The sequence below is a fragment of the Triturus cristatus genome, chromosome 12 (genome assembly GCF_964204655.1).
Source record: "Triturus cristatus chromosome 12, aTriCri1.1, whole genome shotgun sequence".
Classification (NCBI taxonomy): Eukaryota; Metazoa; Chordata; class Amphibia; order Caudata; family Salamandridae; genus Triturus; species Triturus cristatus.
The window spans coordinates 24689862-24715384 of record NC_140595.1 but is presented as its reverse complement, the minus strand read 5'-3'; the positions used below and the strand labels follow the sequence as shown (position 1 = coordinate 24715384).

Genomic DNA, 25523 nt, shown 5'->3' with positions numbered 1-25523 from the left:
ACTTGATTATTGATTAATAATAATTCTACATGTTGTAATGCTATATGCACGTTATCCGTTTGTAAATATTTATAACAAGTGATTATTTTGTTGTGTCTTTTGTGCATATTTTATGTTTATTGACACACTGGAGCTCTGCGTTGCATGCACATACATTAGTTGTTGTTACATTATCTGCAAATATATTGAAGAACAATACAAAATACTAACCACAGAAACCTTTGTCAGCAAGTTGTGATCATTGTTTTATTATTTTTTTGATGTAAAAATGCTACGAAAGTGTTAATTTGCTACTTGGATTTTTCCAATAACATATTGATTGTAGGCTTTCTCAGACAGGTGCAGGAGGGTGGCATTTTTCAGAAGAGTCCCACGGTGGACTCTGTTGTTATATAACTACTATTGACCCTGGTCCCCGTGGGCATAAAGTGGGTTGTCCTTGTGATAATATACACAATGTTCTCCTGTGGCATTCAACGTTAGTCAATGCCACAATGTTATCCGTATCCTACGGCAGTCGATGTTTAGTCAATGCCACAATGTTATCCGTATCCTACGGCAGTCGATCTTAAGTCAATGCCACAATGTTATCCGTATCCTACAGCAGTCGATGTGTAGTCAATGCCACAATGTTATCCGTATCCTACGGCAGTCGATCTTAAGTCAATGCCACAATGTTATCTGTATCCTACGGCAGTCGATGTTTAGTCAATGCCACAATGTTATCCATATCCTACGGCAGTCGATCTTAAGTCAATGCCACAATGTTATCCGTATCCTACAGCAGTCGATGTTTAGTCAATGCCACAATGTTATCCGTATCCTACAGCAGTCGAAGTTCGTTCAATGCCACAATGTTATCTGTATCCTACGGCAGTCGATGTTTAGTCAATGCCACAATGTTATCCATATCCTACGGCAGTCGATCTTAAGTCAATGCCACAATGTTATCCGTATCCTACAGCAGTCGATGTTTAGTCAATGCCACAATGTTATCCGTATCCTACGGCAGTCGAAGTTCAGTCAATGCCACAATGTTATCTGTATCCTACGGCAGTCGATATTACGTCAGTGCCACAATTTTTTCCTGTAGCGGTGTCCGCACGTGTAACCTATTCTCTCTCCTTGGTGCTTCAGCCTCACCTCAGAGCTTCTTCCTGTGGGAGAGGTCAAGGTCCGCGAACCACAGCTTCCTGTTGGGTTGCTGAGGCGCGTGACCGTCACAGGTGTAAGTTTCCGAGCTCCTGATGTGTTTATGAAGGAACCGAGCATAGGTTGCTGAAGTGGACCGGAGCTGAGAGAGTGCTGGCTCCCTAACCCACCCTCCCTTCCTGCCTTGTTTTTGGAGGAGGGTGGGCCGTAGAGCATCTGGTTACTAGCTGTGCTGGGCAACAGCTTTCTCAATCGTAATACGAGTGACATCAGTGCTTAATTTGTATAAATAAATAAATGTCAGGGCTTTCGTCATTGGACACTGCAGCTTACACCACACATTGCCTCTGATATTCTTTAAATAAAGTAACAACACAACTACTGACCATCACACTCCTACAAGTGTGACAATTCGGACTGTTTCAGGCCCCCAAAGCTATAAGAATGGCTTGGGCAGCAGGTGATAATTACTTTTAATGTATATTGAATTAATATTTAACTGTTGTTGTGGTCATCTCTAAATTAACCAGACAGCACCACCTTGTGGCAGACTGTCACAAACGCTGGTGTTGATAATGAAGTGCCCGTGCCAGGCACTGGAAACCACCGGCTCAAGTTAAGCACTAGTGGGTGGACATTGTCGATGGCGTGTTTGCAATGTATTGTGTACTCACATAAAAAAGAGGCACCTCGCTATCACAAACTAGCAGGAGCCTAGGGCTTCAAGGCGCTTATCAGGTCCCTAAAAATCAGAGGACACATTCTGAGGGTGGAAACTGGACGGATTTGCTTGCAGAAAATAGAACATTGGAACACTGTAAACGCAGGACTGTCGGTGTTGTGCGTACGTAACAGAACTGCTGGGTAGGATCTGGCCCCAGAGGCAGAACAGTAATTTGTATGCCGACACAACAAGTGGTTGAGTACAGTCTCTTAAGCTCCCCAGACACTTTCAGCTTGGTAAACCATCGCCTCCACCCCACATTCCTCCATTTTGGTGCCAGCCATGAATACATTATTTTCAACCCCCATTTCACATAATACACTAAGTATAGAAGAAGCCCTCTCCCAAGAGCCAATTGTCCAACGTGGGAACTTTTTGGGGAAATGGGTTAGGTGCGGAGGTTAATTTATATTTTTTTACATTTAAAAATGTATTTTATTTTGTTTTTGCTTACTTATTTAACTTTATTAAAGCACTCTAGTTTGTTACTATTTTTTGTATACTCCTTCCTCTTGCCTTCAGGCCAGTGTGCACTCACTGACTGTTTAAAACAAAATTAATATATTCATAATTCATGGGCACGTTTAAGGCAGGTTAATAGAATAACAAATAGCTTTACCTACAATTACTCTAAATTTAAGTCATTTACATAGCAAGCAGCCCCCACCTTCAATGTGTCTCAATACCCCAGTTTGACAGTCCTCCTATGACCAGTCTTCCGGGTTGTTTGTGGTGTATAATGAGGGGTTGGGCCCATCAGATGAACCCGTCACAACCCGACACTTTAGCTCTTATCCCATGACGCTGACAAACTCTACTGAGGTATTTCACAAGATCACCTTCCAACCGCAGAAGAAATAATTTACTGGCCATTTCTGTATTCAAATAGCAGATTTCTGCTTCAAAATTCTGAATTTCTTGGCCCATTAAAAAGAATGCGATTTCAATTAATTTGAATGAGTTGATGAAAGGGTAAATTCATCCCTTTGTCAGGAGGAGAAATTAATTTGAATGTGAGGACATGAGCTGAATGCGTCTAATGATTTACCTTACTGTATGATGTGAAAAAATTACTTATTCTAGTGTTTTAGGCATGTGCCCTCTGAGATTTTTTTCCGTATATGTCATCCAAACCGCATTCCATTAAGTACATTTAATTTAATGCAATTTCCTGGTCCATTTCGTAGTTTACTTTTCATCGAATTTAAAATGACCTGCCTCCTTCATTTCATACGCTTCGTTTCCCCTTTTCATTAGTTTAAAAATGCTCCACTCAGCCAAAAAGGAGCTTTATTTATATTATAGAACAGATAGTACATCCTTTTAAGGCATGCACTCACTTCCTTATTCCGTATTCCATTCATATTTTCATATGATGGCCAGGACTGTTAATAGCTCGAAAAAAACAAACCTTTGCATCGTCAAAAGACCACAGAGTCCCTCTCTGTAGTGTAGAACCGCTCCAATTCTTCATACATTCTGAACAGCTGCCCATCTACTAACACTGTTATCTAATGTGTTTATGTCATGCACCGCACTGATGTCATAAACAATGTTTTCTGGTACTTTTTAACGACTTACAATCTTTGAATATGTGTTTCCGCCGTTTCCCTCCTAATAACAGGCCTTCTTTATTTTTGCAGTACACTGCACTGATGTTGTTAGCCATGTTTTTCATACTTTGAAAGCGTTTTGAAATATTTCGTTTTTAGATGGATTTCTGACAAAGAATGTGTGTTTAGATGAATTTTATGCAATGAGTTTTCTGACCAAATGTTTGTAATTTGTTTTATTAAAACACCAGGAGGCTGTGGTAATGTCTCACCCTGCGCCCTACAAATAAATATAGTGTAACATAACAGGGAGTAACATAACCTATACCATAACATAGAGTAACAGAATGTATGGTGCAGCTACGCAATCCCCAACCACGCATGACTGAACAATGCGGTCTTGACAACGACTGCGTCTTAACCAAGCATGCCTTAACAGCAAATTTAGTTGTAAAGGCATATACCTAGCTAAGATTCTGCCCTAGCCCCTGCCACCCTGCCCTAAATCCTAAAAGCGGAGCCTAGCCTAAATACTAATCACACCACAGCCTTTAAAACACCCCCAGACCCCCCGCACCCTGAGCCCTAAACCCCCCCCCTTCCACACTTGAAATTGACCCTAATCCCGCGCCCTAAGCTTAAATCCTTCACCCCAGAACCCAACCCCCACACGCCCTGATCCCTAAAACCTTCACCCCAGAACTCTACCCGGCTCTCTAACTCCACCCCAGAACTCGACCCTGACCCCCCCTCACCCTGAAACCTTCACCCCAGAACTCTACCCGACTCCCCCTTGCCCTGAGCCCTAAAACTGCCCTCGCCCTAAATCCTTCAACCCAGAACTCGACCTCCTGCCCTGAGCCCCAAAACCTTCACCCCAGAACTCGACCCTGCTCCCCCCAGCCCTAAAATCGGCCTCCCCACCACTTACATTTTATAATTTAAAAAATCGTACTCAACATGCCACTCCATCCGTCCATTCCTCGTCCGGAAGTCACCTTTGCCCAGTTCGACCCTCCGCCCGAGTCTAGAGTGCTACCTAATACGTACATCTAAACCACACATATGCGTGGTAAAGGCATACACGTGGTTTAGACGTACGTTGTTCCGCCTGCGTTTTTTAGCCACGCGTTGTTTGGACTACGTGTTTTAGGCTGTTTCCCAGAGTAAGATAACCTAGAGTAACAGAACATAACATAGAGTAACATAGCATGTTATGTTGATTTGTAGAGCACACTTATCACCCGAGGGGTATCCAGCGCGGGAGTAGATGAGTACGCTAATCGGGCTCCTAGTTGAACAGCTATGTCTTCAATTTCTTGTGGAATTCGAGAAGGGATAAGGAGGTCCTGATGTGGTGCAGAAGGTCGTTCCAGAATTTGGCGGCGATATAGAAGGAGTGTCCTCTCGACTTGCTCCTGTGGTTGCTGGGTATTTGCACGAGGTGGAGGGAGGCTGAGCGCAGTTGCGTGGTGGGCTGATGAAAGTTGAGGCGTGGTAGAGGTAGGCAGGTCCAAAGTTGTGGAGGGCTTTATATGCCTCGGTGAGCAGTTTGAATTGGCATCTCTTCTGGATCAGTCACCATTCTAGTTGTCTGAGGTGGGGCCTTAGGGGGATGTTGAGGAGTCTAGCGGTGGCATGCTGGGTGGTTTGGAGTCTTTGTATGAGTTGATTCTGGATGCCGGAATAGAGTACTTTGCTGTAGTCTAGTCTGCTGGTTATCATAGCCTGTGTCACCGTACGTCTGGTGTAGGTGGGGAGTCCATGGAAAATCTTGCGGAGCATACGTAGGATGAAGAAGCAGAAGACGTTTGTTAAGCGCGACCACTCACCCATAAGGGTCTCAAGGCACTGGGGGGGGGGGGCCTTTTGGGGGTTAGCAGGCTCCAGTCCATCAAGGGGGGGGGGGGGGTCTGTCGAAGAGCCAGGTTTTGAGGTTTCTTGCGAAGATGGGGAGCGATGTTGTCTGTCTGAGGTGGAGCAGAAGGGCATTCCAGGCTCAGGCCGCGAGGAAGGAGAAGGAGCGGCCTCCCGATCTGGTCTTTCTGGTGCGGGGGACCACGGCGTAGGAGAGCTGGGCTGATTGTAGGGTCCTCTGGGGTACGTGGAATTTGAGTCAACTGTTCAGGTATGCTGGTCCGGTACGTGGAGGGCCTTGTGGGCATGGGTGAACATCTTGAAGGTGATTCTAGCTTCTGTGGGGAGGCAGTGGACTGTGCGCAGGTGCTGGTAGATGTGGCAGTGTCATGGCAGGTCGAGGACCAGTCTTGCAGGGGTGTTCTGGATGTTCTGTAGCTTGCGTGAGGTTTTTGTTTATTCCGGCGAACAGTGCGTTGCCGTAGTTGTCTGCTGGTGACCAGGGCGTGAGTGACGGTCTTTCTGTGTTCGAGGGGGATCCATTTGAAGGTCTTACGTAGGAGTCGGAGGGTGTGGAAGCAGGAGGACGAGACGCAGTTGTTCTGGAGGTCCATTTTGAGCTCGGAGTCCAGGATGATTCCCAGGTTGCGTGTGTGGTCTGTGGGGGTGGGCAGGCTTCCGAGGGTGGGGGGCCACAAGGTGTCATTCCAGGCATTGGGGTTTGGGCCCATGATGAGTATTTCTGTTTTGTTGGTGTTTAGTTGTAGGCAGCTGTTTTTCATCCATTTGGCGACGGCTTCCATGCCTTCTCGAAAATTGTGTCTGGCGGTATTGGGTTCGTTGGATAGGGAGAGGATGAGTTGGGTGTCGTCTGCGTATGACACAATGTTGAGTCTGTAGGGTCTGACGATGGGGGCGAGCGGAGCCATGTAGACGTTGAAGAGTGTAGGGCTGAGAGAGGACCCCTGGGGGACTCCGCAGGTGGTAGGTATAGGGTCCGAGAGGAAAGGGGGGAGTCTGACCCACTGCGTTCTGCCAGAGAGGATCCAGTTAAGGGCCTTGTCTTGGATCCCTGCGTCATGGAGTCTGCGTATTAGGGTGCGGTGAGAGACTGTGTCGAACGCCGCTGAGAGGTCGAGGAGGATGAGGACTGCTGTTTCTCCTTTCTCCAGTAGGGTGCAGATGTCGTCTGTTGCAGCGAGGAGGGCGGTTTCTGTACTGTGGGGTTTATTTTAAGCCGGATTGGGAGGAGTCGAGGATGTTCTGTTCTTCGATGAATTGGCGAATTGGCTGTTGATGGCTTTCTAGATGACCTTCGCTGGGAACAGGAGCAGGGAGATGGATCTGTCGTTTTTGAGGTCGGTGGGGTCCGCCAAGGGTTTCTTCAGGAGGGGGTTGACCTCGGCATGTTTCCAGTCGTCGGGGAACGTGGCGGTTGCCAAGGAGCGGTTGAAGGTGATGGCGGGGGAAGAGGTCTGTAGGGGCCCCAGAGTAGATTGACTTAATCGCCTTCAGTGTGTCTTCGGTGGTGTGAGCTGTCCATTAATCGCCTTCAGTGTGTCTTCGGTGGTGTGAGCTATCCAGTTGTCGATAGCTGGCTTCAGGGTATCGGGGTGGTTGGTGAGGGTTCAGTGTGTTGGTTGTCTTCGTCGGAGTTGTCATAGTTGCTCTTGATTTTGTGGTGCAAAAAGGTGCTGAGTTTGTCGCAGAGGTCTTGTGAGGGAGGGATGTCGGTGGACTCACTGGTGGGTTGAGCGAACTCCCTGATGATGTTTAAGAGTTCTTTGCTGTTATGTGTGTGTAGATTATGTCTTCAATCGCTTTTTTCCTCGTTTTCTGATGAGTTGGTGGTGGGCGTTGGTGGCGGCTCTGAAGTTGTTGTGGGCTTCTGTGGATTTGGTGTTCCTCCAGGCCTTTTCGAGGCGGCGGCAAGTGTGTCTGGACTCTCGAAGTTCGGTGGTGAACCATCTAGCTTTCTTGGCGTGGGTGTTGTTGTTTTTAGGTCGAGCCTGTAACAGCACGCATGCTCTGTTCTGGCAAAGACGTCATGTAGGGGATTTCGAAAACTAACCGAAGAATCGCATACGCTCGTGTGTGTGCTTTTTGTTTTGGCCCACGCTATTGGCCTTTGCGTGCGTCTTTTGAACAAAGACAGCACGCAATTGGCCAAAGGCGGGTGCATTGCTTCGCCCATAGCCTATTGGTGTCGGTTACCTGCACGGCCAGCATGTGGTTTCAATTATCGTGCCCAGACACGGGCGAGATAATTGAAACCAGATGTCTCGCTGTGGCGCGCGCGCGCACACCACTCGTTTATGGCTGTAAAGGTGTTTGCAAAGCGGGTGATTTTATTAAAGTTAATCGGAAGCATGTTTGGATGGAGAAATAGATGCTAAGACACAGCATATGTTCTCCCCAATTATCTTGTCTTTAAGTAGTCTGCTTCCGCTCTTAGTTCATCCCCCTTCACCACTCCTGGTTTCACACACCCACGCTTTACATGTACCATTTCTAGTCGTTCTCGGCAAATGCACTGACTCCAGTATTTCCACCGTCCTTTTAGCACAGCAGTATCAATCCCTATTTTTCAGTATGAGTCGCCTCTCTCGGCGGTATGAGACGCAGCGCCGAACCCCACAGAACAGCAGTATAGACGTGACTGCGGCCGTGGACTCTCTTCTAGGTAGTGCTCGAATCCTTTAAATGTAAAGATAATGATGTGGCGAAGACTGTCACCTCAACCCCTGAAACTGTGATTGTTTCATGTTGTCGCCTTAGTTATGCAGGGGGCACCAGGGCACTGCCGGCCAAGGCTCGGAAAAAAGTGGCGTTTTGAAGGATTGCATTAAAGTGGGCCGTGAGGAGGCTTGCACAGAGGCTCCGATAATACTTCGGCATTCTAGCTGCTACCCCATCAGCCCCGGGGTCTCCAGGCTACTTTGGGCCACTGATCTGGGGTTCCTTTAAAACAACTGTGAATGACCCATTTACCACTGAGGTTAGATTTATGGGGACACATGATCTATTTATTAAGGATCGATAACTCCATATCAGAAATATGCTTTAACTACTTTCTGCTTTCGCAATAATCCTTCGATATTTGCCGCACCTACCAAATCTAAATGCTGAACATGGTTTACAACACTCCTCCTCATAAAACGTACCTTCAGCATGTTATGTGCACAGCAGCCATCCTCAGTTCCGACTCAAGGCTAAAACTAAGAAGTTCTATGGTCACCCTGACCGATAAGCCATTTATTGAATCCCTGGATTTTTTTCTACTTTTGTCCTTACCCCATGGCTGCAGCGTAAACTCAACGAAATGTCGATTAATGAAATGGAGATGGTGGGCTGTGCCTCCTTTATTACCAAATTCATCCCTAAACAAGCATTTGCAATGCAATAGGTCTCGCATTTACGCGAGGTTGAGCTATTGACATTGCAAATAACAAAGCCTTTTATTTTTGTTTTTAAAATATAAATAAATGGCATTGTCATTTACAATGCCAATAGCTTAAACTCACGTAAATGTGAGACCTATTGCATTGCAAATGCTTGTTCTTGAGGGGGGCTATGGTGTTGGCGCTGTCGGAGATCCATCTGTGCAGGGTTCGGGCTGCGGTGTTGGGGTCGTCGTTTTCCGCGATGGTTGGGGTGGAGTTGCTGAGTGATGACGTTAGCTGGTCGTCGGTGATTCTTGTCCAGTTTCTTCGTGGGAGCAGGTGTCTGTGGATGGTGGGTGTTCTGAAGGTGAAGTGGACGCATCGATGGTCAGTCCATGGGAGTTCGGTGGTGTGGCTGAAGGTGATGGAGTTTCCTGTTGTGAAGAGGGGGTTGAGGGTGTGTCCTGCTGAGTGCGTGGGTTCGGTCACGATCTGGCAGAGTCCAATGTTGTGGAGGTTGTCCAGGAGGGATGTGGTGCTGGGATCCAGTTGGTTGTCGAGGTGGAAGTTGAGGTCTCCCAGTAGGGTGTAGTTGGTGGACGCAATGGCATGCGGGGAGATGATGTCCGTGATGGAGTTAGCAAAAATTTCGAGGGGGTCGATAGATGAGGGTTCCTCGGAGGCTGATGGTAGGGCTGGCCAGTATCTTGAAGTGAAGGTGTTCCATCAGGTCTGTGGGCTTGTCAGGGAGTGTGGTCAGGCGGAGAGTGGATTTGTGGACCATGGTGATTCATTCTGAGTGTGTCATCCACGATGATGCCAAGATTTTTGGTGTGGTTAATGGGGGGTGAGCATGGGTGCCAGCTCGGTTGGTTACAAGGAGAAGTACCATGGAGAGCGCTTATTCCCAAGAATCTGGACTTCTGTTTTATTTAGGCAGTTTTGTTTCATCCAGTTAGCTATGTTGGACATGCAGGTTGTGAAATTGGTTCTTGTGGTGTAGTTGTTGGCTGTGAGGGAGAGGATGAGCTGGGTGTCGTCTTCATAGGAGACAATGTGGATTCCGTGGGATCTTATGACGTGAGCAAGAGGTGCCATGTAGACGTTGAAGAGGGTGGGGCACCGCGATGATTCTTGAGGGACTCCACAGATGAGGTACTTGGGTTCAGAGGTATAGGGCCGAATTCTGACTCGCTGGTTCCTATCAGAGAGAAAGGAGGCCAGCTAGCAAAGGGTGGGACCATGGTATTCCAGAATTGTGGAATCTTGTGATGAGGATGCTGTTGGACACTGTGTCGAAGGCTGTGGAGTGGTCGAGTAGTATGAGGGCTGCGGTTTTCCGTTTGTCCATGATGGTCCAGATGTGGCCCATTGCTGCGATGAGAGCGGTTCCGTGCTGTGGTTGCTGTGGAAACCAACCAAACTCCGAGATGTCTAGTAGGTGGTGTTGTTCGAGAGGGTTGGAGAGTTGTTTGCTGATAGCTTTCTCCTCGACTTTAAATGGGAAGGGCAGAAGTGAGACGGGTCTCTAGTTACTGAGTTCCTTTGAGTTTGCCATGGGTTTTTTCAGGAGAGCTGGGATTTCTGCATGGTTCCAGTTGTCAGAGTAACACAACACAACACAACATAGAGTAACACAACATAACGTAATATAGAGTAACATAACATGAGCCTTCAGAAACAGTAAACCCTCCAGAGAGCCCATCCTTTTAAACCTTCATACATTTAACATGTCCCCAATGTTTCTTCTCTACTCATTCCAGTCCTACATTTTTACCTCTAGGGCCCCCCCGCCGAAGACATCATAGTGCCGCTTTAGTCTTTTCAAGGTGCTGCACACAATCTTTAAACTTTACTTTTATAATTTCAGATGTATGTGTGGGTGCGCTCTCTAGGTGTGTTTACAATCCATTATTCGTCTCTTTTCTCAAACTAGCGCACACTTAGATGGGCATGTTTTGTGCCTGCATCTTTTCGTCTGTACCTAATGGAGTGTCCTCCCAGTTCCTTCCTGCCTCATTAAATCCATATACATACTCAAATGTTAATGTTCCATCTCAGGACCAAGGTGTAAATACATGGCCTCATATAGCGCCAACTTAAAGCATCATTTGTATCTGACCTACACCTATTTGTGAGGTGTGTTTAGGTCACTTATGCCCTCTATAGCTTGAGCGTACATACAATTAGACAGTGCCGCTACTTGTTGTGTGGCAAAATTATTTACCCTCTGTTCACTGAATTATGTGGCAAGAGGAGGAAAAGTTTATGACATGTAATGCACAGAAAAGCAAATTATGTACCAGGTCCCGAGGCTCTTTTGCTAAGCTAGTATGATATTTTAATAAATATAGGCACCGGCTCCCAAATGCTTTAGAAATACAGAGATTTCTTAAGAAAGAAATCTATAGACATTTAGGATATCAATTTCAAAAGGTTATTCATCAAAAAATAATGATTTTGGCTCGAATGGAGGCAGAGAAACCGCATGAATATTTATTAAATGGTGCAACAAAAAGCAGTTAAGTCTCAAGAGAACAAACATTAAAAAGAAATGCCAACTGTTTGGGATACTTGTGAATGTTGGCGCGTTCTTGGAATAATTAGTGCCTTGAAAATACGAAATTAACATGGTTTGACATCCACTTAAAAACAAAACATTAGTGAGACACGAAATAAATCACAGTTTCCAGCCTGTTTGAATTACATTTAAATATGTAAGATCTTTGTTGTTTTCTGTAGACAAAAGTTCTTCCGACAGCACATCTTTTGAGAATATTAACATAAAACGAGAACATTTCTCACCTATTTGTTTTAAAAACAGAAGTAAACAGTGTAAAGTGACCAGTAAATCTGTGTAAAGTTACAAGCAGCACTGCAATCCGTATGCAGCGTTTTTAGTAACTTTTAGTCCGTTTTTGATAGAAACTATTCTTTTAAAAATCTACCAGTAGTGCAGCAGATGGTGCATTGTGTGGAAATTGAGGCAAAACTGTAGCCAAGTGTAAAACATAACAGTGGCACATGCACAATACAAACAGCCCAGACTTTAGGCTAACGCTATTAAACATTTCTTACCATCGTGAACTGGGCAATTCGGAGCGATGATGGGGTTGGCATTTGCACTAATTTTATTGACCCCCTCATCCCACGTGAGGAGTTTCTCGTCTTTTACATGCAAAAGACCCCTACAGTCCAGTGTGCTGCTGGATAAAAAGCCAGGACTGGCTGAATGGGGCCTCTTGCTGCGTTGTAGCTAAACTGTGTATTCATTAGGCTGGAAATGCAGTGTTTTTTTTGGTGTATTTGCTTTGCTGACAGTAATGGGATACTGATTGGGCAGCTGCAGAACTACTGTTTTAAAACGCCTATCTTGGCACATCCTACTTTGTAAAGTCTTGAGACTTGCCTTGTTCTCCAGGTTTCTCTGTGAAATGGGACTGATATTGTCATTTTAGGTTTATAAAATTATTTCAGTTGAGCCCTTCCAACTGTTCTAGGTGTAACCCTTAGAAGAACAATAATGAAGTAATAGAGGCTTAAATCAGCCTGAACCACTGCTAAAAACTCGAGGGTCATTCAATTCCACCGCTTTCTAGCTCAACAATACATTTACAGACAGGGAACACCACATGCAAATCAGTATTTACTCGGACCCGAAAGGGAAAGTCCAGCCAGAACCGCTATCATCCCCTATGAATGGGAATACGAGAAAAACGCAGGCACATTTCAACTTCACGGCATCTCCCCAGTGAGGGGGCAGCTTAAGTGCCTATGGGCAGAGAACTCAAACACACCCTCAGGCATCCACACGCTGCTGCTCACAACTGACTGAGAGACCAGAGAACTCAAATACACCCCCAAGCATCCACACTCTGCTATGCGCAACTCACTGAAAGACCAGAGAACTCAAATACACTCTCAGGCATCCACACGCTGCTAGGCGCAACTCACTGAGAGACCAGAGAGTTTAAATACACCCTCAGGCATCCACATGCTGCTACGCGCAACTCCCTGAGAGACCAGAGAACTCAAATACACCCCCAGGAATCCACACTCTGCTACGCACAACTCACTGAGAGACCAGAGAACTCAAATACACACCCAGGCGACTACACGCTGCTACGCACAACTCACTGAGAGACCAGAGAACTCAAATACAACCTCGGGCATCTACACGCTGCTACGCGGAACTCACTGAGAGACCAGAGAACTCAAATACACCCCCAAGCATCCACACTCTGCTATGCGCAACTCACTGAAAGACCAGAGAACTCAAATACACTCTCAGGCATCCACACGCTGCTAGGCGCAACTCACTGAGAGACCAGAGAGTTTAAATACACCCTCAGGCATCCACATGCTGCTACGCGCAACTCCCTGAGAGACCAGAGAACTCAAATACACCCCCAGGAATCCACACTCTGCTACGCACAACTCACTGAGAGACCAGAGAACTCAAATACACACCCAGGCGACTACACGCTGCTACGCACAACTCACTGAGAGACCAGAGAATTCAAATACACCCTCAGGCATCCACATGCTGCTACGCACAACTCACTGAGAGACCAGAGAACTCAAATACATCCCCAGTCATCCTCACGCTGCTACGCATGTATGATGTCTTGAACTAGAATAGTAAGTGGAGTTATTCGGTGCTTCTAACATGTTATAATGGGAGAAGCTTGGGTGTACTGCGGGGTGTGAAATGGTGTTGTGTAGGGGTGTTGGGTTAAGATGTGGTTTGTTACTTTGTTGGGGAGTGAGTGTGGGTGATGTGAGGGTGATATTGCTGTAGTGTGGTGTTGTCCATTCATGTTGATGCATGGTGCAGTCAGTGACTTCTGGGGCTAGGTGGTGTGCTGTGCTGACGTGTGGTGTTGTCTAGTGTGTGGGTTGAAAGGCGCATGGGCTGTTTGCCTTGTTGCAGGTGTGGTGTGGGTAGCCCTAGGTGAGGAGGTGAGTGTAGTCTGATGTGTTGGTGTGTGGATGGCCGCCTCTCATGCTGCAGGAGTGGTGTGGAGTACCCTGCCAGTTGTGGTGCTGGAGGTCGCCGGTTGAGCTTGTGCCCACCGCTCATAGAGGCGGTGCCAGCTCCCCGGAGTATGTGGCCTTGCTGTGGATAAACGTCCAGTCTTCTCACTGATGCCTTCGAGGTTTCCGGCACTCTCTACAACTACTTTCTAGCCATGTGGTTCCTTGCCCTGGCCAGCAGGTGGGGCTGTGGTTACCGCAGCTCATTTGATGCAATGGCCGTTGACGTATCTTCAGCATCTTTTGTCCTTCTCTGCCCTCTGCTGCCAGGAGCCGCTGCCCCTCTCCTCCTAATGAGTCCTTAATATAGGGGGGAGTTCCATAAACACCTCCCAGCATGCTACTGAGCAGTCTCTGGCTCTCGCTCCAGATGGCTAATTCATTTTAAATTGAGCTCATCAGTTTCTATTCCAGCTCCTGCCGCCGCGATGCGACCCGCTATCCTCCAAACATGGCGTCTTCCCTCCATGCTGTTCACCTGGCACTTCCACCACCGTGCATCATATTCCGTTTCTCTGTCCCACCACCACTTTCTCCCCTGCCACCCAGCCCGCTTGGCTTAGCATGTGTCCCCATCCCTTTGCAGTTGCTGCCTAGTGCCGTGGTGCGTTGCCATGGGGAAGACTAGCGTGCAGTGTTAAGAAGTCCCATTGGCTGCCGAGGCTCAGAAGTACAAAGATAGTGGCGAGCAGCCTGCTGTGAAGCGTAAGCTAGGCCAGACCCCTATGATGAGACCCTCCTATTGAGAGCTTCCTTGATGCACATGAGGTGAAGAGATTACACCTAACTTAGTAACCTTCTTCAGTGAATCTGTGAAAACCCCAAGCGTAACATGTCCTTAGTAGGCGGTATCAGTGTAGCCGGTGCACATAGTCGACTGACACCTGTGGCTAGTTACTAATGATGCGGTAGATTCTTTGATGTTTCAATGAAACTACGATAAGCCTTGCTGTTGTGAGAATTGGTAAGAGATTCTCACGCCTGATGCCACAAAGGATTTGACAACTGTGTGAAGCCTTACGCCTCAAACCCTTGGCTAGGTGAGACCACATAAAACCATCCTTACAGTCTATAGGCTGAATGCCCTCTAGCGACAGTGCAATGCCCTCGAGAGGGGCCGCAGCATCATATTACGTGTTTCATTGAAGGATAGTGATACACAAACCTCTACTCTGTCATGTGTTTTATTTTACTTTCTATTTAATTTATTTGGATTGGTGCCAGGTGGAATCTAATCATTCCTCGGCTAATTGCGGGCTAAAAGAAGATGAAATTGAGGTAATCCAGGGCTGACCATTTTCAAAACACATATGATCATTACTACTCCATAGGTGGTCATTGGTTGACCATCATTTAATCACAGATGATCAATGATGCCTAGTGGTTGACCATTTATGAACCACGGATGGCCTCTGATGTACTATTGTTGGCCATTGATGAACCGTGGAGGACCAATGATGCACCATTGTTGACCATTGATGAACCGTGGAGGACCAATGATGCACCATTGTTGGCCATTGATGAACCGTGGAGGACCAATGATGCACCATGGAGGACCAATGATGCACCATTGTTGACCGTTGATGAACCGTGGAGGACCAATGATGCACCATTGTTGACCATTGATGAACCGTGGAGGACCAATGATGCACAATTTTTGGCCATTAATACAAGAAATGTTACATTGCGGAACCATGGTTTTGATGCACTGTAGCTCATCACTGAAGTAGCACGGTTGACCTTTGATGTACCATTGTTGGCCATTGATGAACCGGGGAGGACCAATGATGTACCATTGTTGGCCATTGATGAACCGGGGAGGACCAATGATGCGCCATTGTTGACCATTGCTGAACCGTGGAGGACCATTAATGCACATTTGTTGGCCATTAATTTAAGAACTTTGACCATTGAAGAACCATGGTTTTGATGCACTGTAGCTCATCACTGATGTAGCATGATTGACCTTGATGAACCATGGACGGCCTTTGATGAACTATGGATAGACACAAATGCACAACAGATGGTTCATCATTGATGACCTGTGGTCAAGTGTGATCCATCCACCAGCTAGGAGCAGGACGTCAAGCTTGTGGTCCACGACAAGTTTGAAGAGGCCTGATCCGAGTTGGACAGTATAGCCACTTTGATGAAGGTGCAGTGCTTGGAGGTGGAAGGTAGTCCGGAGAGGCTACGACAGGAGTGTTGCTGTCACTGGGGATAGACCAGGGAGTGCTTCTAAGATGCATACGTCTGTCATGGGTGTTAGTGGAGGGCTGCTCTGGAGTTTGTAGATGGCATGACCGCCATTTTGAATCGCACACCTTTGCAGCCAGAGTACTGGGAAATATGTCTGTTTAAAATCCCTGCTGGTGTCCCTATGCCCTGACAGATGCACTTGTAAGTAAATACATGGATAGCAGACAGTGACCTTCCGTGCTTAAACAAACGTTTCTTCAGACAGTACAACATACCACTAGCAAAGACGGCATTGTGATCATTTACTGTGATATCTTAATAAAGAAAAAGAGAAACACTGAAGAAGGGAGATTTGTGGGAAAAATCAGGGTGTGCCGCGTCATCAAAAGAGTGCGAGCCCGCGCCTCCATCCCTGGGTAGCGTTTTCCCTGCTCGTGATTTTACATCCTTTGTAGGACCCTAATGATGCTCCAACCGGTTTGTGCATCCTTTGGTGCCAATACATTGGGTCATTGAAAGCTCTTGTCCAGTCAGTGTAAAAGTGCAACACATAAGTGTGAGCGTGCGTGTGTGTGCACGCTTGTGTTAAAGGCTGTCTCTATAAATGTGTCTGTGTTTGGAAGTATGCTTTGTAGGTAAAAGTTAACTGTTATATTCGGGTGGGAGGGGTGTTTATGACATCCCCCGCATCTCAAAAACCCTGTTGGTCAGCAGCAATCAATGGAAAGCTGACTGACCCTACCCCAGTCCGACGGTTGCTTCAAAAGCATTGACTTGTCGTGAGCTCTGCAGATGTTCCTGCTGGCCAATTAGAGATAGTCAGCAGGGGTTAGGGCTATTCTTACATGTTGGTTTGTAACCCTTTTCCTTCTTTCTCCCCTAGACACGGAGGGCTGTGAACACAACTGGCACAAGTTCCAGGGCCACTGCTACCACTACTTCGCACAGCGCCGCAACTGGGAGCACGCCGAGAAGGACTGCCGGCACCGCTTCGGCCACCTGGCCAGCATCCACTCCCCAGCGGAGCAGGACTACCTGAACAGTAAGAACCCACTGGGGCCTATCTACAGCTGTGCTTTAAAAAAATGTAATCCAGTTTCAATCAGGATTCCAGAAACTGGACCCTGGTTGTGATTCTAAGGGAGGATAAAAGACATGGAGGGTCCACCTTCACCTGCATGAGTTGAGTGTAGTTAGAGGGGCTTGAGATCACTTGACCCTAGATATGATTCAAAGGAAGGATGAAAGGTGTGAAAGGTGTGGAGGGTCCACCTTCACCTGCATGAGTTGAGTGTAGTTAGAGGGGCTCGAGATCACTTGACCCTGGATGTGATTCTAAGGAAGGATGAAAGGCGTGGTGGCTCAACCTTCACCTGCATGAGTTGAGCGTAGTTATAGGGACTCGAGATCACTTGACCCTGGGTGGGATTCTAAGGGAGGATGAAAGGCGTGGTGGCTCAACCTTCACCTGCATGAGTTGAGTGTAGTTAGAGGGGCTTGAGATCACTTCACCCTGGATGTGATTCTAAGGAAGGATGAAAGGCGTCGATTGTCCACCTTCACCTGCATGAGTTGAGTGTAGTTAGAGGGGCTTGAGGTCACTTGACCCTGGATGTGATTCTACGGAAGGATGAAAGGTGTGGAGGGCCCACCTTCACCTGCATGAGTTAAGTGTAGTTAGAGGGGCATGAGGTCACTTGACCCTGGATGTGATTCTAAGGAAGGATGAAAGGCGTGGTGGCTTCTCCTTCTCCTGCATGAGTTGAGTGTAGATAGAGGGGCTTTAGGTCACTGGACCCTGGTTGTGATTCTAAGGAAGGATGAAAGGCATGCAGGGTCCACGTCATGAGTTGAGTGTAGTTAGAGGGGCTTGAAGTTACTTGATGTGATTCTAAGGAAGGATGAAAGGTGTGGTCGCTTCTCCTTCACCGTCATGAGTTGAGTATAGTTAGAAGGGCTTGAGATCACATGACCCTGGAAGGATGAAAGGCATGGAGGGTCCACCTTCACAAGTTGTCTAGTTAGGGGGGCTTGAGGTCCCTTGAGGGGTCCAAAACAGAAAACCAGCCTGGCTGTATGTCCAGGCACTTATCTATGTTAAAATATCTTCTTCCAAGTTTATACGTTAAACAAGATTCCAACCAGAATGCAAAAATGAATTCTAAGGTAAATTATTGCAACACATAGCACCTGGCCCTGCCGTCGACTAATTAACCCCAAATGTACAACGTCCACAGTACAGGAGACTTGTGGGGCCCTGAAATGAGGACAACCCAACCGGGTCATGCGCCTCCGGACACCAGACAGACTTCACAAAGAGGTGATTAGGTTTACTTCTTTCTTGGAAGAGCGGCGGCCATCTTGTGAACCTGTTTTTATTATATTTGATGACATTGTATCCGGTGCTCCTTGCTCTGCACTGATAATCAGTCTCCTGCAGGGGGCAGTGCAGGGCAAAGAGATGCATGTACAAGTGTGACGTCATCATCATCACAACCAGCTGTGCAAAAACATGCAAATGAGGTCTCCATAACCTACTGAAAAATGTATTATTTTTCTTTTTGATCATTCGGGCGCTTTAAAGGATTCAGCGATGTGTTTTTTTTTTTAAGTCCTTATGGCTTCAGACCCACACATTGACCTTCAGACATCAATAACCTTTCTCCGGGGCCGCACAAGGCGATTGATTTTCTTATTTTCCATAGTTCAGCATAAATGTTACCTGTCTAATAAGGCTCATATTACACGTTGGTTAATATAGGGCAATAATTATGCGATAACTCCTGGTGCTGCACATATCAGAATTGCCATAAAAACCTGATCCCCGGATCCCCGGATACCTTTTGGCAGCTCGAGCCGCCTGTAATGTATCTGGGGAAAGGGCAGGAAAAGAGCAAAAACTTGGGAGTTGCGGTGCCATAAGCACCAAACTCCACATACAATATTCCCCATTATCAGGGGGAAACATTTATCTTGTCCAACGAATTCCAACCCGTGATGACCCGGTGGAGTCTGAGTTTTTCGGGTGTGATAACTATTGCACCAATTACTGGTCTTGTCGCAGGAAGGATGTCAGTTATAGTCACCGGAGACACGAAGCCCAATACTCACCTCCCGAAATGTACCTCGACAATTGTGTTCACATCACTTCATAATCCTGGACACCATATACCCAATCCAGGGCTTCCCCTTCATAAATCTTTTGAAAGTTGTAGGTTAGCCCCTTTGGGAAGGGAAGGGATCCTGGAGTTGGAATAGGCTGCCCTCTGGGACATTTTGTAATTTGTTAACCCCTTCCTTACCAAGCTCATAATATCTACAGAGCTGATCCCGAATACGCGTAAACTAAAACTGTGCCACGCTCTATCATTCGAACTTGCCCATCTGGCCCTGCAGTGTGCACTGAGGATGCAATTTTAGGGTTGCCACATTTCCCTATATATTTGCAACCCCATATTTCCAACACAATGAGTTCTGAGAGTTGTAGTCTTGTCTTCCACTGAGATAATTGCACATCATTTCTAACCAGAAAAGTCAAGGAATGGATCCTGGTGTACTGACTACGCGGAGGCGTTCACCCTAATCTCTTGGCTTGGCTGCAGATCTCTAGTGATGACTTAATTCTGGTGGTACTGGTAACCGTGTCCTAGGGTTACCATGTTGGTGCACATCACGAGGGCACATTGTTCACAAACATGAGCGTTTAGTTAGCAAAGCAGTGCATTCTGGGAACTGTGACCGTGTTTTGAGATGGTTCAACTAACAAACCTGAAAACAAAAATTCTGAAAACGAAATCCCACGACTGAGAAATATGTGACGTGGAACGGCTTGAACTGTACCGGAAATTTGCACTACCTCGTTAAGGTTATCTCAGAAAATTGAATAGATCCATTTTGTTTGTCTCCAAAACAAAAAAATCCACATCTGTGCCAAACATTTGCTAGCAACAAAGGAGATACAACATGGCAGTCTGAAGGGTAAAGGGGAGAGGAGTTTGTCAGCCATTTCTAAAATACACATTAAAACTACTTGCAGGTGGACAGTCGATAAAATGTCTTCAATGGAGACCAGAAAAGAAGTCGGTCCCTAGGGCTGGAGAATCTTCAGTGGCTACTGGACGCGTGTTATGGCAAGGATCCGCCGGGTGACTTGCAAAGAGATCACATGGTGTCCTAAAATGTTGCTTTGTAAAGAAGATTCAGTTTGTGGAGTAATAACTGGTTAGTAAAAATGTATGATTAGGAAAAGAATCAGTAGAGGGTTAATTTTACAAGCATGGAGAGACAGAAAACCTTCAAAGAGATTTTTAGTAAATTTTGGATGGCAGGGTTAGCTGCACTGTTTGAAAGCAGAAAGCGAGAGGGTGTCTGTGTCTTTCGCTTCCTGCCTCTAATTTCCTAACTTCTAAAATCGGAGAGAGAATCATTCTGTAAAACTATAAAAATACTAAATTGATTGGATATTCTATTTAAAAAAATGGATGAGAGGATTCTAGTATTGTGGCTGTGTAACAAAGCCATGCTATTATTTTGGGGCATAGAAACACCAATATCTATCAAGAGCATTCAAAATCAGAAAAATACAATCAGCAAAGAATTGCTTTTTCCTAACAGAAGCAATAAACTACCCTTCCAATTACTGTGATTTCGGCGTACCGGGCTTCTGAAGTTTAATAAAAATGATTGCTTCTCTGAGCCCACAATAAGGCGCTGTGCTGTGAAATAGGGACCCTGCTTGAGTGGTTTCTTAATTAACCCTAATTCGCTCATTGTTTGAGGTTTAATCACAGACCCTTATTCCAGTGTTCTGGTAATTAAACCGCATCACCTGAGGAGTCCTGTGGGGTGCGACCGACCACGGCGGCGGTTGTCGCTACAGAGCCACCGGTCCCATCAGCGCCCGCGTGCCCCGGGTTCCACCCGCCACCGCATTAAGGTTCACCTGTTAATTCTGAAATGTGCAGAAACAATGACAAATGGAGCATAACAGTGGAAAGCCGCATAGTGTGCTTGAAGGAATTAAGCCCATGCAATCATGCTTAAAAGGACCACTTTTGGAGTAACACTCTGCAAGTACTCCTCTGGCCCCCGAAACCCTCATGGGTCCCCCCTACACCTCTTTCCATTCCTCCACTCCTGTTCTCTCTCTGATCAGGAGTTTTCACCCCTGAGGCAGGACCCTGGCAGAAGACAGGATTATACATGTTTTCTGAGCAGAACCCCCACCTTTTCGCGTTGATCCCAACACGCAGAAGTGTCTTTTAAGACCCTGCCCCTATCTTGACTCATACTTACTTGTCCACCTGCACTTAAGGCAAAGCTCGGTCTGAGATGTCAGCCTCAGGAATCCCCCCGTGTGAGATTTCAGGCGTTTGGGCCCAAAGTCCCTGGGGAATGGCTCTGTTAAAGTCCAACAGAACTTTGAGATTGTCCTAAAATGGGACTGTTTCCAAGAAATGGTGTCCACACACACACAGAAAGAGACTGCCTTCCGGAGAGTGAGGTTTTCGCCAGATGGGTGAGCTGTGCACTAGTCTCACTCCTATTGAGATCAAAGTGTGAGACTCGCATCCAATGAGTGAGATTGTGCACGACGATATAAAATTCACACTCGGTGGCCGACATTGAAATTCACACAAGTGAGAGCAACTGGGATCCAAGGCCTGAGTCGTCTCTCCAGTGAAAGAGACTATGCACCAGTGTGTGAGACATGCACCCAGTGAGAGTGAGAATGTGCACCAAGGAGTGGGAGTCACTGCAAATGAGTGAGGCTTTGCTGCTGGAAGCAAGCTATACAATTGATGAGTGAGGCTGCGCTCGAAGAGGCGAGACTTGCAGCCATTAAGGCAGAGAGCGCTCTCCAAGTGTGACATTCACGCCCAGTTCAGGACACTGGACTCCAAGGCACAAGGTTCACACCCAACGAAAGACGCCGTGCGTAGCGCCAAGGTGTACGTCTCATGCTAAATGCAGCCGGCTGTTCTCCAATAAATGAGAGTTACAAACCACTGGTGTGACCCTACTTCAAGAAGTGAGATTGGCACCGAGTGAGTAAATCTTGCCCCGGGTTCCAGTGCTTAATTTGAGCCGGTGGTTCCGGAGGGGCCTACTGGCACTCATGTTTTTGGGAGCGGCACTTATGTGTTCTCATCAGACTTTTCACCAAGTGAGAGAAAAGGGGAAAAGAAAGCTCAAGAGAAAGACGAGAAAACACTAAAAATTGAGAAAGCAGGCCTGATTAAGAAGCGAGCAGAGTGAGATAAAAGGGCAGAGAGCGTCTGGTGGTGGATGCGAGAGGCATGAGGTGCAGTCAGGACCACTTAGCCGACGTAGTTTGGCCCCCTGATATTGGAGTGCCGACTGTAGGTTCTGAGTCAAACTTTGGGCACCAGCAATTGTCATAATACAAATTAAGCAGAGGCCTCTTCCTCATCCCCGCCCCGCCCTTCCTGTTTGTTCTCCTCCAGCTCATGTTGCTTATCTCCATGCGCTCTTGACTTTCAGCTCTGTTATGGCAGGGTTTTTGGCTTTATTTAGCAGTGATAATAGATCATTATTCTTGCTCGCATCTAGTATAGGCATTCTTAGCCTGTGTTGGCCCTTTTAAGCCCTTTTTCCAGACCTAGAAGAGGATAGCTGCTTAATATGCCTTTATTCTTGACTTTAACCTGTCTATTGCCTATTTGGCTTTGACATATTAGACATATTGGTATGGTTCATGTAGGTATTCTGACAGAGCTAAGGAGCATTTCACCCCTTTCAGGCCTAAAGCTAGAGAGACTCCATCTTGATGGAAGCAGAGAGGCTTTTTAGGGCAAAAGCAATGTTTATAGTTATAACTGTTGTTCGCCCTAAGCGGACCGGAGAGAACCGGCCAGAGCTGAATCTAATCAGGAATTGTTCCCGGGCTCAGGTCTCTAGACGAAACAAGCAGACTGGTCACTGTGGGAGCGTCTAGCGCAAGGAGCCTGGTGCATGGGATTGGTGGGAAGAAGCTGCTGGCTGGAACTTTCCATGAGGAAACAGCATTCTATATTTGTGAAGTGCAGAGGCGGAGTCAGTCAGTCAGTCAGAGGGCAGTCGAGGAGAGAGTCCAGCAGAGAGGAGAGCAGTGGAGTGGAGTTGGCAGAGAGAGAGAGAGAGAGGGTTCAATCTGGAGAAGAGCTGAGTTGAATAGTGAGCTGGAACTGAAGGAAGCAGTCAGAAGCAGTTGCTTATCAGGAGGAGGTGTGAATAGCTGGAGTCTGAAGTAATGCCTTTTAGAAGAGATAGAGGAGAGCTTGTGGATTAACCTATGGGAGCAGATGGAATTGGACATTGGCGCAGAGACAAAGCGAATAAGATAGTAGAATGAACGGTGATCAGAGCGGCAGGAACCATTAAGAGTGAAGACGCAAGGTGGAGAGACAGTTCGTGTGGGGGAGAGGAGTCCAGAGACAGAGCGATCAGCGCAGAGGTGTATCCAAGAGTGCAGGAGAGAGAGAGAGCATGAGATGAGCCAAGGCACAGACGAGAGAGGAACCCAGATGACAGCTAGAACAAGACTTCACACTAATCAGGTGATATTGTTTTCATCACATTAGCTACACTTAATCTTTTCCCTTTCAGCGGAGTGTTCCTGTTATGTGTAATCCTTCTCTTTTAAGTAGTGTGTTCTACCTATAGCCTTTGTTAGATTTGTATTAATGTTTATATTACTGTAATAAATGACCCCCAGTTTATAACAAACTGGTGTGTAGCCCCTATTCTTGTTCACTGAAGGTAAATGAAGCTCCTAGGTGAGCACTAGGCGCGTGAATGGATGAGTAATCCCAATCAGGTAAGTGGTGATCACATAAATAGGGAGTGAGTGGACCTTTGATGCCAAGAGCAGGTAATACACAATAATCTGGACCCACATTCAAAGTTATTATTGTAGTTTCATCCCGAGTAGACAGCTGAGATAATATCCCAATATATATATATATATGTATAGGTGTTCATAGGAATGTGGTCGTCGTTGATATGCGGCGTTAATGAGAGCACTGGGGGGTCGAACCAGTGTGGATACCCACAAGATTGTGGCTTGAGTAAATGAGAGCACTAGGTAGTGGAACTAGTGTGTAAGTTTCGCAGGATCGCGAACGGTTTGGAAAAGGGAGCATTGGGTTCTGCAGGCCCGTGTGTAGACGCACCAGATTGTGTGTCAGATCTGCCCTAGGGTAGAACGGTCTGGGTCAGAGTGGCCGCGAGACCAACTGATGTAAATAAGTGTGGTGTAGGGTATGGATATCCCTAGTAATCAGTGAGTATTCTTAGTATCCCTATAGATTTAGTGGTGTTCTTAATAATATGAGCTTGTATATTGCGAGTTCCCTATCCTCAGGTAGGTACCAGGTGCCTGGATATAGAGGAGTCCTGAGGACGGAAGGTGAGTACGTTTTGGCTGGGTCACAGGGGCCCCTGGGGGCTGATCCCATCTAAACAGAAAATCCAGCCATTACAAGCTCCTAGCTGAATGGCTTCTGGCAAACTTCCGCTTCCGGTGGCAAGACTTGAAAGCACCGGAAACGGACGCAGCCACACAAAAACACTTAATAAGTGTCAACAGTTGAAGTTGCAAAGGCACTCTGCAGACTTTTAGAGACCGTTTCTTTGAATGTACGGCGAATATTCCCCATGAGATCTTGCTTGTCGTTAATAATATTTCTTGTGGTCTCTTTTACCCCCACTTTTCCTCTCTGCTCCTATTAAACTGTCTTCCCTTCAAGCTCCTTCCCTTTCTAGATAGATTTTTGGGGATGGCAGAAAGTCTTCGCCAGTGTTGCGAAGCCAGTCAGTAATACTCATAACTCTTAATAATGTGAGCCGTGCAGCCGCTGCAGCCGTCCCGCGCTCCCATCCGTCACGCTGAATGTGCTGAGCCGGCACGCCGGAGACCATAGCGTGCCAAAGCCCGCACGTCCCATGAAAGAGCCATTTTCTTTTTCATTGTCAAAACTGTCGCTGGTGAAGTATTTCATGTTCGCGCCTTGAATACCCAGAAGGAGGTCGTATGGTGACTGCGGCAGCAGCGTCCCTGTCCCGACTCTCGTTAAAGTCCTTAATGGTGGCACTCTTAATTAAAATGAGATTTGTAGGCCTGACCCCCCTACTCCCTTCATACCTAGCTTGTGCTTTCTCAAACAATTTCTAACCTAACAGGAGACATATGGAAGCCTTTTTGCCAAAAAGCTCCGAGGATTTATGATATTAGCCTCCAACCTGGTCTATAAGTCTCGCTTTTGTTTATTTATTTAGTCGTTTAATTATTTAACAATAACAAAAGAGAGCGACTACCTAAAATAGTCCGAAAGACGAAGATGTGATGCCCGTCTCTTCTGTACCATGATGACCACCTAACGTTCTCATCCTGGGCGCCCCCATTTTTTATTCAAGAAACACCTCTTACCATTGGCTATCCCAGGCCTCGCGGCAATGTGTTCTGTAGTATCGTTTGTGCTTATTGGACCGGTTGCACCCACTTAGCGACTGGGCGGCTTTCCATTCACTGAGGCATGGATGTCTTCACCCACGTGCTTTGAGAGCACAAGCCAGACTTGTGGAAAAGGAGACAACTTTTTCACCCGAGGACTTCCC

General features: G+C 46.7%; 1 protein-coding gene across 3 annotated transcripts in view; it reads left to right on the top strand.

Annotated features, from left to right (window-relative positions):
• Positions 1–25523, top strand: part of NCAN (neurocan) — a 359920-nt gene that overhangs the window by 319044 nt on the left and 15353 nt on the right. For all 3 annotated transcript variants that reach the window (XM_085638464.1, XM_085638463.1, XM_085638465.1), the window contains exon 13: positions 16789–16947. In XM_085638464.1, the coding sequence (XP_085494590.1) occupies positions 16789–16947 (159 nt within the window). The remainder of the gene's footprint in view (positions 1–16788; positions 16948–25523) is intronic.